The sequence below is a fragment of the Nerophis ophidion genome, linkage group LG05 (assembly GCF_033978795.1).
Source record: "Nerophis ophidion isolate RoL-2023_Sa linkage group LG05, RoL_Noph_v1.0, whole genome shotgun sequence".
NCBI lineage: Eukaryota > Metazoa > Chordata > Actinopteri > Syngnathiformes > Syngnathidae > Nerophis > Nerophis ophidion.
Window position 1 is genome coordinate 43,742,958 of NC_084615.1, and position 19,814 is coordinate 43,762,771.

The 19,814-nt window shown below is 40.6% G+C and overlaps 1 protein-coding gene across 1 annotated transcript; it reads right to left on the reverse strand.

Annotated features, from left to right (window-relative positions):
• Positions 1–3,927: 3,927 nt before the first annotated feature.
• On the reverse strand, positions 3,928–18,986 carry bmp2b (bone morphogenetic protein 2b). Its single transcript, XM_061901026.1, has 3 exons — positions 18,548–18,986; positions 17,604–17,971; positions 3,928–5,003 (listed from the first exon to the last, which is right to left on the reverse strand). The coding sequence occupies exons 2-3, from the start codon at positions 17,956–17,958 to the stop codon at positions 4,108–4,110; spliced, it is 1,251 nt and encodes a 416-aa protein (XP_061757010.1). The 5' UTR covers positions 17,959–17,971; positions 18,548–18,986; the 3' UTR covers positions 3,928–4,107.
• Positions 18,987–19,814: the final 828 nt, after the last annotated feature.

Here is a 19,814-nt window from a genome sequence, read left to right on the forward strand (position 1 = left end):
GGTCAGAATGACGAGGCCGCAGATTCATGACAATCTGGTTGCTTCATTATTAGTTTTGCAGGACACAATTGGACCGGTTCATCACTGTATTGCGCAGTTAAAGCGTTCCCTCTCTCTCTCTTTACTCGGTCACTCACTCACTGACGTCACTCAGCCAACAAGTTGCCATTCTCACAAACACTCATGAGTTAACCTGCTCCTCTGTTGTGCACATGTAGATACGTAAACACGCACAGCTGCTTGGCTTGATGCCAAATATTAACCGGGTTAAAACCGCCCAATCATAACATCAACTCATGCAAGTGAAATGACTGAAGATTTTAACAAATTGCTACAACTGGTGTTTTATCTTTAACAAATGTGTGTTTTACCTGCCACAGGCTTATTTGTGTACATTCATCCATAGTTTTGTTTTTAGTACTTACTAATAATTGTATTTTTCTAAAAGCAGAGACCAGGAGTGGCAAAATAAACATTCCGTTCTATTCCAACCCAAACCTTGATTATGGCAGACTATATGCAATATGGAAAATTGTTGTTTGAGTGCAACAAGAAAAGAACAATATTTTTTAATGCATTTTAACTTATATTTTAACCTTCTAAAATCCTTCTTTGAGTGCAATAGGAAACATATGTTTTATGTATTGTAATATTTTCTGTTAAGATAAAGCCAATATTGACATTTTTTGTATTTCATTTGAGATGTTTTCTCGTGTTTACAGACTTTTAAAGACTTTTTCAAATTAAAACAACTAGCAATGAATCTAGCATCTTCTTCTGGTGTTATTATAGAATGTACTCGTGTACTCCTCACTTCTGTCCCCCGATGTAACCTGACTAAAGAGGCTGAAGCAAACATGACGTCACATTCGCTTCGCCTGGTTGCTTGAGTTGGACTTTCTCTTTTTGAAAGCCGCCATTGTCTTCTTTACATTTGCACATCATGTAGATAGCTGTGCATGCGGGTGTATTTGCAATTTATATAAAAAAAATCATGTCCACATTGCAGACATGCTGACAACGTTCGAGAGAATGTCGTGTGATTTGTTTACATCCGCTTTAGGTAGCACAGTTATCGGTGATCAAAGTATTTTCCGGTGGTCAAGTTTTTGATATGTGCCAATAGTGCATACATAATAAGGTGTATGTATATCAAATTATACTGTAATGACCAGCTAATTTTCATGATTTATGTATATGTAGTTTGGATTTGATGTCAGTTTTTTCCATATTTACAATCACACCGTCTTTGCCTGAAACTGAAAGTTTTGTTGTGTGTCCGGTGGGGAAGCAAATTCTCAAAGAGGCAAAAATGTTTTTAATGGTAGGTAAAACCTGTCGGAATTGTGCCATTGTTTATCATAAGATTGGTGATAAAAGTTAAAAACAGCGTCAGACAGAGATGTTCAATTGAGGGTTGCGTTAGGCCTTATGATAGCACTGTGTTAATATGTTTGAGTGCACGTGTGTACATTGTTTGAGCGTTATTGGTAAAATTGTGTTATTTAGGACATTTTATAATTATTGTGCCTATTTTTTCCCTGTGCTACTAACATTTTTCTGTGCTTCCAAATGTTTTCATTTGGTAGCATCTGCGCTCATAGTGAAAAGGTTAAGCCTACAGCCCTGCTTTTTTTTTAATACAAAATATACCAAGGTGGCTCCCGCATGCTTTTATTTTTCAGAAAGCGGCCTTTGATGGAAAAAGTTTTGACACGGCTGCTTGAAGATTTGACCAAAACATTCTGTTTTACTCGCTAGCATTAACTTATAGCAACAGATGCACATAACTTATTTTTTCAAACATTGGAAAGAAGAAAATGAGTGTAAAGGACAGTGTTGAGAAAAAATACATGCTATACAATACATTCAACTAAAGAAAGAAAGAGCAAGCTTGTGTTGCTGGCTAACTTCGTGAAACAGTTTAAGTTTAGCACTGCTAGTACTCTGCACCATTCTGAAGCAGAATGAAATGAATCGATAGCTCCACCCAAGGACATTAAAATACCGTATTTCCTTGAGTTGCCGCAGTATGCGCCTGCCTTGAATTACTGCCGCGTCAAACTCGGTTTCCCAAAATAATTAGCGCATGCTTAGTATTACTGCCTGGTCAAACTCGTGCAACACAAGTGACACTTCCCCTGTCATCATTTTCAAAATGGAGAAGGCTGATTTCAACACCAGTAATTTGAAATCGCATAAAGGAAAGAAGATTTAGAGCTATTCAGTAGGATTTAAGGTCCAAGCTTACATCACACTCACTTTTTTTACTGCATGCCTTTGGTAAGTGCCGGAGTGAGAAGAGGTTTTAAAATGATTAGCACATGCTTACTTTTACCGCATGCCTTTGGTAAGCGCAGGAGTGAGAAGATGTTTTAAATTAATTAACGCCCCAGCGGCTATTCAAGGAAATACGGTAATATCCAAACGGCGGACATTTCCATGAAAATGTAGAGAAACTGCTGATGGTGTGTTATGAGGGTGAAGCAGCTCCAAGGAAAGCCTGTAGAAGTCCACTCTCCAAGTGCTGCATATTATTATTACATTACTTCATTAAACTGCTAAAGTTGTATGTACTACATTCTATTATTTTTGTTGTACAATATTTCTTAACTAAAAAATATGTTTTCCTTTCAAAAGCATGTTACATGTTAAAAGTATACTGATTTGGGGGGCCAAAAACCGATTAAACTGATTTAAATCGGTTTCCCAATAAGTGTTTTTCAAGTTGCGAGTAGCAAGAACCAATTAAACTCAAATTCTGAGATACCCCTGTATTTCAAAATATGCTATGTTGCCAACAATAGTATTGCACTAAATTGTTATGAATTTCCCTAGCTTTTTGCCAGTTTTGTTCCGTATGTTAACATTTTTAGAGTTTCCTAACAAGCTATCTAAGACCAATTAAGGAATGAGGTCTCTGACCAAAATCGACAAAAGATATGGGTTTTTGGCCACTTCTTTGATGTCCACTAGCACACAAATGATAGCATCTATGCTTAATCAGATGATTGAAAATAATTATAACCAAACTATTATGGGCACCAGGATCAATCTTAATCAGACCAAGTAAGAAGTCACACCACTGTTTGGTTCAATCAAACCATATAGCCTTGATCAAATGAAGTGAGAAATCACGCCTAACTTTGTTTCCCTTATCTTGCCAACTGAAGAATTTCACCCGATTTCTTTTTATCAGAAGCGCTCCCAAATGATTTAAATGCATTTATAAATGGCATGACAGGGAAAATCTATTTATTGTTTTAACCCATAATACAATTGAAATGATAGGAACTGATAAATTGTACCATATTTGCCTTTAACAGAAGCATTCATTCTTTACCAAACAAGGGTTTGTATGAACCAAACCAAACAACCTGTCAAGCGTTAACACTATAAGAGACTTTTCACCTGCTAATTTGACAAGGGAAAACACTGGAACTAGTTTTCACATGCATCTTGGGGGTTCTGGGCTGTCATTCCTGAAAACAAGCCCCAGTGTTATTGTAATCCTCCCGTGGGAGTCTATCACACTCATGTAACTTGTCTCTGCCGTCCCTACGAGCAAGCAGTGGCACACTGACCTCAGCCGACTGCACTATTGTTGTTGCGCTCCTGTTACACTCGCTATAAAGAGCTTGCTGCTTGCTTTGCAATCTTAGTAAGAAAACACGCTTGGTACGTTGCGTATATTTCTGTCCATGGGTTCCAATTTGCGTTGTACGCCCTGAACTCAGCTTAACTCAAAACTAGAGCAACCACAGCTTTCATGATAAATACACATTATTTTTTATTTACAAATCAAGTGGTTATATTAGAAATAAATACAAAATAAAAATCTGAGCAATATACTTCATGTGGTATTGCACCCATTTAGAAATGTACATCAGTAATACATTTTCAAAACCAGTAAAAGGAATATATTCCTCTGATTAAAATATTTATTTCCCAACTTTACATAGACATAAATATATTCAGTGTTTTTCTCTTCTTCTAGGATAGTTTTCTGTTTAGTTCATATAAATAATGTCTTCATTGGGAAACCGGGTGTCCATTGATGTCTCTTTTAGTCCTTTTGGGCGCTTCTCTTGTTCCACTTTCCCTTTCTCACCGACAGCCGCATCCCTCCACAACCATGTCTTGGTAGTTTTTAAGGATGACCTTTTCGTATTCGTCCAGGTAAAGCAGAGAGATGGGGCTTAGGTCAGTGGGCACACAACAAGCTCTGGGGATGTTGGAGTTGACCGAGTTGACCAGCGTCTGCACAATGGCGTGATTGGTAGAATTGAGGTGGTCTGCGAGAGGGAAGGGACAATCCCCATGACAATAAAAAGCGCGGTAGCCAGGGGGCGCCACAATCCATTCATTCCAGCCCACGTCACTGAAGTCCACGTAGAGGGCGTGCCTCTTGCAACTGGCCTTGTGCTGGTGCTTCCGGCGCTGCTTGCGGACTGCCGCCTGACGCTTCTCCCGCGTGTGCAGCACAGAGTCTCCGCGGCCGTCGTGGCCATACGTCACCAGCAGGGGCCTTGCTTGAGACCACGAGTCTTGGTCTTGGTGCAGGGACCGGCTCACCCTAACGTGTCTAGAACTACTCCGGGTGTGCTCGGTGTTCACCCCCCGGTCCTCTGGGTGGTGCACCTCCACCATGAAGCCGTGGTTCTGGCCCTTCCCAGTGGTCCACTGAGACACAGCAGGGCTGACATCGAAGCTCTCCCATCGGCTCAAAGAGTCCTGGACAAGCCGAGTGTCCAGTAAGCGAACTAGAGGTTCCCCACTGTGAGTTTTAGGGCCCCCGAATATCTCATAAATGTTAATGCGATGAAAGCCTGCCGCAGTCGAGCTGTTGCTGCTGTTGCTGGGGGGAGGGATTCCCCGGACTTGATCCCTGTAGATGCGAAGCTCTGCGGAGGTGATGAGCTCCTCCTCAGGGACAGAAGTGAGGTTGAAGTAGAACTGCTGGGTGGTTTTGCCTTTCAGACTGGCCAGGGCCTCCATAGACTCTGGAAAAGACAGATCAGACAGAGTGAGATGTTGCTGTAATTAAGGAGCTCATGCTGGAGGGATTAGACATGACACCTCCTGTCTGATTTACAACTGTTTAGGGTTCACTGTGAGCTGGCAGAGCAACCCACACACTTGTAGTTTTGCACCCTTTTATTTTTTGCTGGCTGCCACATTGTTAGTAAAGTTGTCACGCGGGAATAACAACAACTGGCACATATGTCTTGTTTAAATCCATCACACCCAGAAATCCACATGTAGATGTTAAACGATATCAAATAGGGATGCACTGAAATGCAAATTGTTGACTGAAACCAAAACTAAGGAAACCCAAGACCAAAAACTGGAATACACCAAAATAAATTATGACAATACTGCTATCATTACAAGATATGTCCTGATATTTGTCTTTCTTAATTAATTGGCTGATAAGCTGCCGAATCCAGTCAATCCTTACCATAGGTGTGTCCTAGTAATTACACACTAAACATTGTACTCTCGTGAAAGATTCCTTCAAAGGGGATGCATGCTCAGGGAGATACATTACTGTATTATCACTTTAAGGTTATTTCACGTACCATTATCAATGGAGCTAACCGCTAAAGCTTGAATGGAAAGTAGGGGTGATCGATCGAGATGATACCATCATTGATACCTAGTATAGCACCAGTAAAAAACGATACTAGATAAATTAGAACAACATTTTTTTTCTTGTTCTTATTATTACACAATATCAATCAATCAATCAATGTTTACTTATATAGCCCTAAATCACTAGTGTCTCAAAGGGCTGCACAAACCACTACGACATCCTCGGTAGGCCCACATAAGGGCAAGGAAAACTCACACCCAGTGGGACATCGGTGACAATAATGACCCAGTGGGACGTCGGTGACAATGATGACTATGAGAACATGATACTGTGATACTGATGATACTGATGACTATGAGAACATATGAGAACATGATATTGTGAAAGATCAATCCATAATGGATCCAACACAGTCGCGAGAGTCCAGTCCAAAGCGGATCCAACACAGCAGCGAGAGTCCCGTTCACAGCGGAGCCAGCAGGAAACCATCCCAAGCGGAGGCTGATCAGCAGCGCAGAGATGTCCCCAGCCGATACACAGGCGAGCAGTACATGGCCACCGGATCGAACCGGACTCCCTCCACAAAGGAGAGTGGGACATAGAAGAAAAAGAAAAGAAACGGCAGATCAACTGGTCTAAAAAGGGAGTCTATTTAAAGGCTAGAGTATACAAATGAGTTTTAAGGTGAGACTTAAATGCTTCTACTGAGGTAGCATCTCGAACTGTTACCGGGAGGGCATTCCAGAGTACTGGAGCCCGAAATGAAAAAGCTCTACAGCCCGCAGACTTTTTTTGGGCTTTGGGGATCACTAATAAGCCGGAGTCCTTTGAACGCAGATTTCTTGCCGGGACATATGGTACAATACAATCGGCAAGATAGGATGGAGCTAGACCGTGTAGTATTTTATACGTAAGTAGTAAAACCTTAAAGTCACATCTTAAGTGCACAGGAAGCCAGTGCAGGTGAGCCAGTACAGGCGTAATGTGATCAAACTTTTTTGTTCTTGTCAAAAGTCTAGCAGCCGCATTTTGTACCAACTGTAATCTTTTAATGCTAGACATGGGGAGACCCGAAAATAATACGTTACAGTAGTCGAGGCGAGACGTAACAAACGCATGGATAATGATCTCAGCGTCTTTAGTGGACAGAATGGAGCGAATTTTAGCGATATTGCGGAGATGAAAGAAGGCCGTTTTAGTAACGCTTTTAATGTGTGCCTCAAAGGAGAGAGTTGGGTCGAAGATAATACCCAGATTCTTTACCGTGTCGCCTTGTTTAATTGTTTGGTTGTCAAATGTTGGAGTTGTATTATTAAATAGAGTTCGGTGTCTAGCAGGACCGATAATCAGCATTTCCGTTTTTTTGGCGTTGAGTTGCAAAAAGTTAGCGGACATCCATTGTTTAATTTCATTAAGACACGCCTCCAGCTGACTACAATCCGGCATGTTGGTCAGCTTTAGGGGCATGTAGAGTTGGGTGTCATCAGCATAACAGTGAAAGCTAACACCGTATTTGCGTATGATGTCACCTAGCGGCAGCATGTAGATGCTGAAGAGTGCAGGGCCAAGGACCGAACCCTGGGGAACTCCACACGTTACCTTAACGTAGTCCGAGGTCACATTGTTATGGGAGACACACTGCATCCTATCAGTAAGATAAGAGTTAAACCAAGACAGGGCTAAGTCTGACATACCAATTCGTGTTTTGATACGTTCTAATAAAATATTATGATCGACAGTATCGAAAGCAGCGCTAAGATCGAGGAGCAGCAACATAGATGACGCATCAGAATCCATCGTTAGCAATAGATCATTAGTCATTTTTGCGAGGGCTGTCTCCGTCGAGTGATTGCCTTGAAACCGGATTGAAAGGTTTCACATAGATTGTTAGACGCTAAGTGTTCATTTAACTGCTCCGCAACAATTTTTTCGAGGATTTTTGAAATAAAGGGAAGGTGAGACACCGGTCGGTAGTTTACCATGAGGTCAGGATCGAGGTTAGGTCTTTTAAGAAGAGGATGAATAACCGCTTTTTTGAATGGTAGGGGAACAGTGCCCGAGGAAAGTGATAAGTTTATAATATTTAGCACTGATGGACCTAATAATACAAAGAGCTTAAGTTATTGTTTACAAACTCAGGAAGTAAGTTTCTGGGTAGAGAAAAGCTTTCAGGACAAAACCAAAATGATTTAAATGGGAGCCAAGAGAAGTTTTTGCTCTTCAAGTTATTGTGTACTAGCCACTTTATTTTGTTCAAAAACTTGTAGGTAGGCCCTGTGATGAGATGGCGACTTGTCCAGGGTGTACACCGCCTTCCGCCCGATTGCAGCTGAGATAGGATCCAGCGATCCCCCCCACAGCCCCATAAGGAACACGCGGTAGTAAATGGATGGATGGATGAACTTGTAGGTAGCATTTAACATCACACATTTATTATATCATTTGACAACAATTATTGCAAATTTTACATTTGATAAGATAAGCTTTTAAAAAAATGAACGTTTTCGCAAATGATTCCCTCTTGATATTTTCAACATTGCACATTTGGCAGATGGCTGTCCACAAGTCTTTCTTGTATACTGTAAATTGAAGTATGTCCACACCACTGATCTGTGACATTTTTCACAGGCACAAACAATTTTTGGCCAAAAGCTTAAAATTAACATTTGAGCCACTTTCAGTGGCTGAAAATGGACATACTTTCTGTAGCAGAAGAAAAGTCATTTGGGTAGGGGGTATACGTGCTACAATTACTTTGTTACATTTGTTCACGTTATTTTTTGGAAAAAGTGTACTTATCAGAGTAGTTTTTATGTAACATACTTGTTTACTTGTATACAAATATTTTTGTGAATGACAAATGTTACTTGTACTCCATTACATTAATTTTCCCTGTGATGGCTACATTTAAATAAATAAAAAAAAGTTAAAGTACCAATGATTGTCACACACATACTAGATGTGGCGAAATTATTCTCTGCATTTGAACCTTGATCACCGCCTAGGAGGTGAGGGGAGCAGTGGGCAGCAGCGGTGCCGCGCCCGGGAATCATTTATGGTGATTTAACCCCCAATTCCAACCCTTAATTTTGAGTGCCAAGCAGGGAGGTAATGGGTCCCATTTTTATAGTCTTTGGTATGACTCGGCCGGGATTTGAACTCACGACTTACCGATCTCAGGGCGGACACTCTAACCACTAGGCCACTGAGTAGGTTTGTTATATCATTTGTGATATCATTGGGTCATTTGCATAATTTGCTATGATGACATGATTTTCTTTTTAGACACAAAAAAAATGCATACATATATTTAAAACAATTCTGTTATTAATTACTCTTAAAAAATGTTGCTGCTTTTTTTACAATGCACTTTGTTGAGATTTTTTTCAAGTGTTTACAGATTTTTTTATGAGTTTTTTTAAATGAAAAAAAGACTTTCAACAAATCTAGCATCTTTTTCTGGCGTTACTATACAATGTAGTCTTGTTTAGAGACTGTACTTCTGATTATAGACTCTGCCATTCCAACAACACGTCATCAGTAGAGTAAAACTAACCTGTCTCACGACGGTCACATTTGAACTTTCTCTTCTTTAAAGCTGCTTCTATCCTCTTAACGGTGTGGCGAAGTTGGGAGAGTGGCCGTGCCAGCAATCTGAGGGTTACTGGTTCAATCCCCACCTTCTACCATCCTAGTCACGCCCGTTGTGTCCTTGAACAAGACACTTCACCCTTGCTCCTGATGGGTCCTGGTAGGCGCCTTGGCAGCTCCCGCCATCAGTGTGTGAATGTGTGTGTGAATGGGTGAATGTGGAAATACTGTCAAAGCGCTTTGGGCTCCTTAAACAGGGGTAGAAAAGCACTATACAAGTACAACCATTTACCATTAATATTTGCACGTCGTAGATCGATGTTCATGGTTATATCTAATGTGTACTTGCCAACCCTCCCGATTTTCCCCGGGAGACTCCCGAATTTCAGTGCCTCTCCCGAAAATCTCCCAGGGCAACCAATCTCCCGAATTTCTCCCGATTTCCACCCGGACAACAATATTGGGGGCATGCCTTAAAGGCACTGCCTTTAGCGTTCCCTACAACCTGCCGTCACGTCCGCTTGTCCTCCATACAAACAGCGTGCCAGGACAATCACACAATATATGCGGCTTTTACACACACATAAGTAAATGCAAGGCATACTTGATCAACAGCCATACAGGTCACAGCTTGAATGGAACACTAAGGGTGGCCATATAAACAACTTTAACACTGTTACAAATATGCGCCACACTGTGAACCCACACCAAACAAGAATGACAAACACATTTCGGGAGAATATCCGCACCGTAACACAACATAAACACAACAGAACAAATACCCAGAACCCCTTGCAGCACTAACTCTTCCAGAACGCTACAATATACAACCCCGCTACCACCAAACCCTGCCCCCCAACTATTAAGAGAACAGTGGCGGCTTTAAATAAGAGAAAATGCCGCTGGAGCAGCAAGTGTAACGTCTATGAGGCTCACTGCAGCTCTCACTGTTTGTCCCGGACATCGAGCGACAGAAGTAAAAGAGTCTTCAACTTCGATTAGTCTCCAAAAAAACTACAAACAGATGATAGATATGTTTCTAATTGTTGTTGATAAGAAGACGCCTTAATAAATAACAGGTTACTAAAATAATTGGAGAAGTACTGACAAATTCTCACCAAAATACATTGTATAATAAGCAGCAACAATTGAAAAACAGAGTAAAACGATAAAAAAAAACATTTTAACACTAATTAATACCACAGTTGTTTTTAAATGTATTTGTAACTTGTTTTAGCCTCTTTTTATTATTGCAAAGTATATGATGGCATCATATTGACCACGCCCTCCCAGCCACACTTGCACCGTATGCACATGCATCATCCGCACCATATAGTTTTAACTAATAACTGTCAGTAGGCTCTGTATGGGAGTGCTAAAAACTGCAACATGGCTGACGGAGAGAAGACGCGGTCAAAGTGGAGCCCCGTAAATAAGACCGCCCACAAGGCGGCGTATCCTGAAGAGATGGTCAGAAAGCAGCTTGAAGATAATCTGTAAAACATAATCCATGCAATATTTTTTTATCGCAGAACCACCCCTACATGTTATGTAGACCGCAAGGAAGTGTTTTAAATGTAGTAAAAAAAAATCATAAGATTACCCCTTGAAGTCACATTACTTTAAAATAATGGTTCTCTTTTTTTGGCTATTCTAGACACTTCTGAACCTGACACAAATTAAAAGCTGGTATTTTTTCCTGAGAGTTCTGTGAAAGTGCCTTCAAATGCCACATTAGGACTATCCTCAGGCCTTTTGAAAAAAACGTAGCCTATACGTTTAGACTCAGTGTACTTCTCTCATCTGTGTCTAAGTGACACAAATTATAGTTTAGCCAGATGCAATTTTCTGTGCTGCAGTCCCACTTTGAACTCTTACTCAGGAAGGTGAGCGGCGATGCTCACAATTGCTGATCTGCTGCACAAACTTTGAAAGGTGCATTCCTTTTAAAAGGAGCCATTTGCGAAACTTCACCAGCCCATTCTAAAGCTCCCACCAGAGGCACAAAGATTAGACAATTAGGCATATCGCTCCTTATTTGATGTGGGAAAGCCCCCCCATCCCACCTCCTCGTCCCCTCTTTTCTCCAATCCGCCTTTCTTTTCTTTTTTCCCCTCAACTCAAATCCTCGTCCTGCTCCGTTCCCCTCATCCCAAATCCTCTTTTCTCTGTCTCGCTCGCCGTCACGCCGTCTTTAGTCCTTCCCTACGTCATCGGTGCTGCACTCACACTCCCTCCTGGTCCCTTCATCCTCATAGTGAGTTTAACAAGTCGGGGCTTGTCAAAAACTTATGAACCATAGATTGAGAGTAACAACATTCCTAATTTACTTTTGCGCTGTGTGCCAAAACGGGGCCTAAAAAAAAAGATGACACTATGTGCAGGTTTGTCGTAGCGTTGTCTCGCTGAGGACACTCCCTGTTTAGTGGCATGCTATTTGGCGCTTGTTTTTACCATTGATTGCAGCGAAAGCACTTATCAAAGCCAAAGTTATTATCCTAAGCAGATGTGTCGAGGGATCTGTTTGCTTGCTCTAGTCTTGAGAGATGAGCATACTAGGTGGTTTCACAATGCATAAGTTCAAAATACGATACCGGTGTCCTTATAGGGGACCTATAATGATTTTACTCTTCTCTAATTTATAAATGTTGTTACAATGTTGGATACTTGTGTTCAACAATGTCAAAGAGTGAAATCATAAGGTACGTGCATTTGGGAATGAGCTCGCATGCAGCTTTGGATGCCTTTGACCGCTAGTGTTTTGAGTATTTTTTCCAACAATTGTTGCAGTGTGACATCATAGTGAGGTGGACGTATTTATTTGGACATTAAGTACAGTGGAACATTGTTTTACAAGCTCCTAATTGTACAAACTTTTTGATTTCTGAACCACAGACCGAATAATGTATAAATATACTTTGGTGCTTGAACCTTGTCTCAGTATACAAACCATCTGTGTGCCACGCAGCACAGCGATTGTGGGCGGGTTGATCTCTGGTGCTCATTCAGTTAGTAGAGCACAATGCTGCTGTTAGCTACTATGCTACTTTGTGTGCTTTTAAGTGGGTTTTTTTTAGCTTTTTTAAATGGATGGATGGATGTACGGACAACATTTGTAGGTTTTCTTGCTAAATATAAGTCCAAAGAAAGCAACGGACAAGCGACGTGTAATGTGAAACATTGAGGAAATATTCACAGTGTTGTTGACCCTGTGTCTTTGTCCCTTATGTTGCAAACAATGAAGATTAACCAGATTTTTTTTTATTAATCCAAATTACTGTAGCGACCTGCTTGTTAAATTAAGAAGGAGATTTGTGATTTCAAATTATGAGTGCACCACAGGGCTAGTGGTGTGTGTGTGTGTGTGTGTGTGTGTTGGCAGGGTGGCTGTATATGAGGACAGTTCAGCTAGTGTTTTTTTTTTTACTTTGTTATTCAATAGAAAGGTGATCCATCACCCTGTTATGTATGTTTGATATTAGAGCTGCAACTAACGATTATTTTGATAGTCGATTAGTCAACGATAATCCAAACAATCAGTGGATTAGTTGGATAATAAAGTGTAAACATTTAATGGCTCTAATTTTTTTTATCAACTTTTAAATGTAGCTTTAATTATTTTAGGCATGTGGTTACTAACAACATAGATGACTAATTTATTCATAAATATTAAATTTTTTCTGTAATTGTGCTGCTTATTCACCTGTTATATATATATATTTTTAAATGTTGTCCATTTAAAAGACAGGAAAGGCAACTTGCTAAAAAAAACAATTAAACTTGTTTATTTATTTAGAAAAAAAAACTGTTACAATTGCAGCTATGAAAACAAACAACAAACAAAATCCAACTTCCTCAAAATTAAAAGCATTTTGTGATGTTTAAAAAGCTGGTTGTAAAATATGTTGATCGTGATGGGGAGTGACGTTCATATGTTGTAAATATTCAGTGTTTTATCGGTCATAGTTAATATTGTAAATCCCAGTAAAAAACTTTAATTTCCATTCCGTTTTTTAAGGTGGTCCGTCATAACGTTTTTAGCATTCAATCAGACATTATTGTGAGGTTTTGTATTAGTGTTCCAAAAAATCAGATATACCGGCCCCCAGACATCGTTTTTTCTCAAAATGTGGCCTCCGAGTCAAAATAATTGCCTAGACCTGCAATACTGTGTAGAGCTTTATATTGTGTTCAAAGTGTACACACTTTTACTGAAATATGGACTTTTTTGTCAAGGCTGGAACCAAATATAAATGTTTATAGTGTTTCTAATGGAGAAATTGGCTTCAATATACAAACTGTTGAGATATGCTCCAGTGACCCCGATAGGGACAAGCTGTAGAAAATGGATGGGTTAGAGTTAGACGAATGGATGGATGGATGAATTGGCGAACTTTGTTCAAGAACCTATCTAGTTCAAGCTTCCACCTATCAGCTATTGGATAAACAAAGGAACTCCTCCCCATTTGGTTCAGGCTGTGAGAATGTTATTGATTGATTGATTGAAACTTTTATTGGCAGTTTGCACAGTAAAGTACATATTTCGTACAATTGACCACTAAATGGTAACACCAGAATAAGTTTTTCAACTTGTTTAAGTCGGGGTCCACGTTAATCAATTCATGGTCTGCAGCCTCGCATGTTATTCATTCTCATCTAATGCCCTCCCGACTGCTCTGGTGTCTATAAAATAAATACTTCCGTCTTTATTTGGAGATACAACATATTCACAAGGGAAGGTTTTGTCAACAGGGGCCGGTACGAAATTGGATTCGCCGCTCAACTAAGAGGGAAAAAGATGCCAACATTATGACTTTATTAGGGTAAACACGGAAGGTAGGAAACAGTATTATCTTCATCAAATTGTGACATGCCTGTAGTGACAAATATTCTGGTTAAAGCAGCTCTTTATGCTGGTGAGGTGTACCTAATGTGATTGATGAATAAGTATAATGTTTATGAAGTTTTTTTTATACTATGATATGATTTAATTTAAAAAAATTTAAATGATAAATCAAGATACAGTTAGGGAGAGTAAGGTATCGAGGATTTTTATTGCAATCTCAAGAAATCGCCTCCACAAACATCTCGCAGTGCAAGGCAGAAAGTAAGTTATAAATGTAACGGTGGAGCAGACATCATGCAAAATTTACACCAAAGCATATCCAATACATAATATATAGATGATAGGTGTCAAACTCAAGGCCTGGGGGCCACAAAGGGCCCGCCACATCATTTTAAGTGGCTCGCAATTGCCTAGAAATGTTGTGCCTTAAAAAGCACTTTATCTTTAATGATACATGTATTTAAATTTTGACAGAAAAAAAATGCAAAACATGCAAACGGAGTTTTGATATTATTTGATGCAACAAGCTAATCTAACCTGCTATCAATAAAACCATTTTAAAATGTTAATTCTACTCTAGCTGAACTTAAAGGGGCTGTTGCTGTGAACAACGGTCATTCACCCTGTGTCTTCAACACGTACGAGCAGGGAAACGCATAAACAGTCCAGGAGAAGCAACGGACAATTTGCAGTTATGTTGTTATGATAGAATAGACATCCAATGACAGCTAACGCTAGCTATCCAAATCGCTATCATTAGCTAACGACACCCAAACCTAATGCGCATGCATGTGTTACGTAGGTTCGTAATTACGTCATTATGTCCTAGAAGCCGTAAGAGGGCGGGATATACTGTGTAAAATACATTGGAAAGTTAGCGCCCTCTAGACATCTGTGTTACTGTAAATGCTGCATATAGCCCCTTTAATTATATGCTTGTCAACTTTGCACGTTTTCCATCAGTTTGATGGCAAACAATGATAATAATAAAATAAAAGGGAAATTGTGTAACAATATCATTAAGCGAGCTTCTGTACGATGAAAAAGAGTTTGACGCCCCTGGTTTAGGCCACATAGAAGCTTGTTAAATGTAGATGAAAATCATCATAGGTCCCCAGTCAGGCTTGTTTTGCAATGTGTCACAGTCCGCACCAGGTCTCATCGCTCTCATCCTCTGGAAAGCAGTTCCTCAAACGCCCCTCTGACTCACCCACGATGGAAACTGAATATTTAAATACACCAACGCACACCTTCCGCACCTTTCTGAATACATTTTTTTAGACCTTTAACATTGAAACTGTAGCTGCCAATATGATGTGCAGTGCTGTTTTCAAATTACCTTAAGTCTTGAATGATGTAAAGTATTTCAAAGGTTGGAATCCAAGCTTTTGGCTGGTATACGAGTTTTTACAGTAATTTACGTCACAGCAGCTCCAGGCGTAGGAGGCACTAAGCAGTGTGGGCGGGGTTTGTTTACAGAACAGCAAGCCTGAAACACAGCGGTCAGGGACAGACATGGATGCAGATTTTTACCACAAAAGTAATATTGTATCCGATTGTAGTTGTTTTTTACCCTTAGCATTCATATTCCACACGGTTTGTTGCATTTTTGTTGCGTTTTGCTTGTTTGTAAAATATGTCGATGGAGGTGGAGGTCTGAGAAGTAAAAGAGGAGCGTTGTTCATATGTTCTTAATATTCAATGTTTTATTGATCATAGTTATCATGTACATTTCAAGTGTCTCATTAAGTAAAAAAAAAAAATCTGTTTTTTGAGGTGGTCTGTCATAATGCTTTTAGCATACAAGCACACATACTGTATAGCATATTTTTACATTCAACTATTATATATATATATATATATATATATATATATATATATATATATATATATATATATATATATATATATATATGTATATATATATATATATATATATATATATATATATATATATATATATACATACACATATATACATATATATTATTTTTTTCCAGATTATTTTTTATTTATTTGTATTCTTATCTTCTCTGATTTGTAACCATTCTTTAATCAATTCCAAAAAATCTAATTTTTTTTCCCCAATCTGTCCTGTCCAGCCACCTAGGCAAATCATATTGTTGGTGTAGATTCCCATATCCTAGATTCATATCAGATTTACTTTAGAAAAGAGGTGTTGGATACTTCTCTTGTTGCCTTATTTGTAGTTCCATCCATCCATTTTCTACCGCTTATTCCCTTTCGGGGTGGCGGGGGGCGCTGGCGCCTATCTCAGCTATTTGTAGTTGACTTTATTAAATGTTTGGGAAGCATTTTATTAAACAAAACATGTTTGGTAACACTTTAGTAGGGGGAACATATTCTAAGTAACAAAGACTTAATTTAAAGTTATTGGGAGACAAGTGGAACATGTAAGGGTTAGGGTTACTAATAAGCAATAATTCTGAAGTTATTGAGGGAAGACACTTTGTTAATGGCTTACTGGTTTTATAATAAGGTCATACAGAATAAGGCATTAATAATGACTAATTAAGACCCAACATTTTACCAATTTGCATGTTAATAAGCAATTATTTAATAGTGAATATGTTCCCCCTACTAAAGTGTTACCAGAAGTTTTTTTTTAAGTAATACACAAATTGATCAGAGCTGTTTATCTATTTTATGGAGTGCTGTAGTTAATCATAGAACTGGCATCCAATGTTATTAAAAAAAAGTATAGATTTTGAATTGATAATCTATTCTGAATTAAATCGTTACCCCCAAGAATTAAATACAATCGAGTAGTGCCCAAAGATTCTCAGCCCCATTAAAGTTGCATATTTCATACCCACATTTCATACACTGGCCGCCCACAGACACATTTTTTTCTCTCAATGTAGCCCCCGAGTCAAAATAATTGCCCAGGTCTGGAGGAGTACTCTTAAAAGTCAAATTTTTTTAGCACACCAACAAGGCGAATAGAATAAGAATAATTCAGTGGGGTTGCGTTTTTGGGGGTATTTCAAGGTAGCGCCAATCGATTCGCACTTAATTCAAGCCACAGAATCGAAAAACAATCAGCATGATGTCTCGCCGTGACACGCACTGGAACATAAGTAACAGCCAATCAGGTATACTGCCTGACACCATGACTTCATTTCCCATCAAGGCATGTAGTGTGTCGCTGAAGTAACAGAGGTCACCTGCACAAAGCCTCTCCGCCCTTTTATCCCGATCCTGCGGTGCGTGTCTGGAAAAACTGTTTTCAGAGCCACCGAAAACACCATCAATTATTAAGTAACAAATTCACCCTGGGGATCCCATGGCCACTTGGAGGCTTTTGATGGCAGTTGTGCCAGGCTAATGTTTGCCTAAGGCTTGCATCACGCAGGCACAGAAGGCCTCGTCCCTCCAAAACATACATTAACGTGGCAAGGCGCGTGTCACCTGCGAATGACTAACGCGCCGTAAAACAACCGAGGCTCTGCTGACAACCTGAGTCATGTTTAAGTACATGTTTGGGGCTGTCTGAGGGAGCCCAGGAGCGCTGCGGCTGACAGGTAAAGGTATGCCTCTAATACGTACCTTCGTGGTGAAAGCTTCTAATCGTGTTGGCCTTGCTGGCCGCCCTCTCGGCGTGTTTCCCCATGCTCTTGGGCCGTCTGGTGCTATGGTCGCCGTTTGCCGAGTGCATGCGGTAGAGGTCCACCATGTATTGCGGCACCACGGCGTGCTTGCCCGGCGCCGGCTTGCGCTTGAGTCCGAACATGTTGAGGAGTCGCAGCTCGAACTCGTTGAGGAAGCTTTCCGACTGCTGCGGGCTCTGCCTCCCCGAGTCGCTGTACTTCCGCCGGCCCACCTCAGGGATGAGCCCCGTCGCGCCTTCCATCAACACCTCAGCCAGCAGCAGAACCATGAGAGAGCTGACCACGGCGACCATGATCAGTCAGTCCCTGAGGAAGGAGAAAGCGGGGTCCTGTCAATACTATCGAGGAGGCAAGACACCTCTTTGCTTTGAAAGAACAACCAAAAAAAAAAATTGAAGGGTGAGGGGGTTGGGAATTAACTCCGGCGGAACATTGATCTGGGATAAAGATGGAGTAGGTCCATAAAAGAAAGTGGGGACAGGAAGGGACAAATCAAAAGAAGGTTGCGGGCGAAACTGAAGTCTACAATTAGAAATAAGTGATACAGCGAAGGAATGCGGCAGCCCTGGAGATCAGAAGAGGCATGAAAGAGTGCTGTCAGGGGAAAAAAGAAGAAGAGGCTAGGAGAGGCCGCCAGCCGGTGCTACAAGTGTCAATTTGCGGAGGCTTTGACGCTGTGTATAATCATAAGGGATAGGGTTACTTCAAGAGGCTTGCAGGTGTTAGATCTGACGTGAGCACCAAGGCCAGATGTAGACAACACATCCACGACTTGAAAAAACACACACTTCCTCCACAAAGCATGACACTCGTTTACAAACAAAACATGAATTAAGAAGTGGTTGTAAAGTCATATCATTATTTGACGTTATAAGAGCTCACCTTGGTCCGTTCGTCGTTCCACCTTTGCGCTCCGATAAAGTCCACATGAATTCGCATTAAATCCGCGCTGCTTCTCCGCGGAAGACCACAGCCGGCCAGCCTGTTCCCCTCAGCCGTCCACTCGGGCTCATACTGTCACCGCAGCCACACCAGCCAGGCTGCACACTCCGCGCTCGCTCCTCTTTCGCACACTTTTTTTACGCGCGCAGACCAAAACAAAAAATTATCTCGGTAACTTTGTTTTCTACCAGGCTTGTTTGCGCTGGAGGGAGCGAGAGAAGTATAAAGAGTCTCGATGGAACGTCTCCCCCCTCGGAAAAAAAATGGTGAATTAGAGAATAAAAATGGGAAATGGAGCGGCGGGGTTGCGTCGTGCGTCTCCGCCGTGCGCCACCGTCGGGGTGCTGCGTTTGATTGGCGCCTTCGCCTGTGCGAGCGGCTCTTTTTGTCGTCGGGTGATGTCACCGAGGGGCTGTCAATCATTCGGCCGACCATTAAAAGCTCCTCCCGAGGACTTCCACCTCTCCTAGTCCCTCCTCCACTTCACCACATCTTTTTGGGTTGTTTTTGGGTGTGAGTTTTCCTTGCCCTTTTGTGGGTTCTTCCGAGGATGTTGTAGTCGTAATGATTTGTGCAGTCCTTTGAGACATTTGTGATTTGGGGCTATATAAATAAACATTGATTGATTGATTGATTGATTTTTTCCCCTCGTGTAAAATAAGCACACGTTCCAGTTTTTGTTTATTTATTTATCCATCCATCCATTTCTACCGCTTATTCCCTTATTTATTTATTTGAGGGGGCAGATTTCCATGTAGGAACATCAAATAACAACCCAAATAATCTCAATTAGGACTGCACACAACCATATATGCCTTTTTTTAAAACTGATTTTGTCTTTAGGATTCATGCATTATATGCAATATTTACAGTAAATAATACCTACTTTGCAATTTTTAGATAGTAAAAAAACATTTCGGAATCAGCACCTAAGTTCATTGAGTCCTTGAGTGTTGCACCATCCATGACAACCTCCATCCATCCATTTTCTACCGCTTGTCCCTTTCGGGGTTGCAGGGGGGGTGGTGCTGGAGCCTGTCTCAGCTGCATCGCAGCCGATGACAACATGTTAAGAAAAAAAGGTATGCCTAAAACAAATCAGTCAAGTATTTTGGTGATTTTTTGCAGCCAAAAGGCCTGAATTTGCAGCAGTGTAAAAAAAACGAAAACCTATTTTTATGGTTAATTTACTCTAAATTTCTACTGT

Excerpts from the sequence above, each read along its gene's own strand:
- bmp2b (XM_061901026.1), bottom strand. The coding sequence starts at position 17,958 with ATGGTCGCCGTGGTCAGCTCTCTCATGGTTCTGCTGCTGGCTGAGGTG. Across the intron at positions 5,004-17,603 it reads TAGAAGCTTTCACCACGAAG|AGTCTATGGAGGCCCTGGCC; the intron begins GTACGTATTAGA and ends TGTCTTTTCCAG.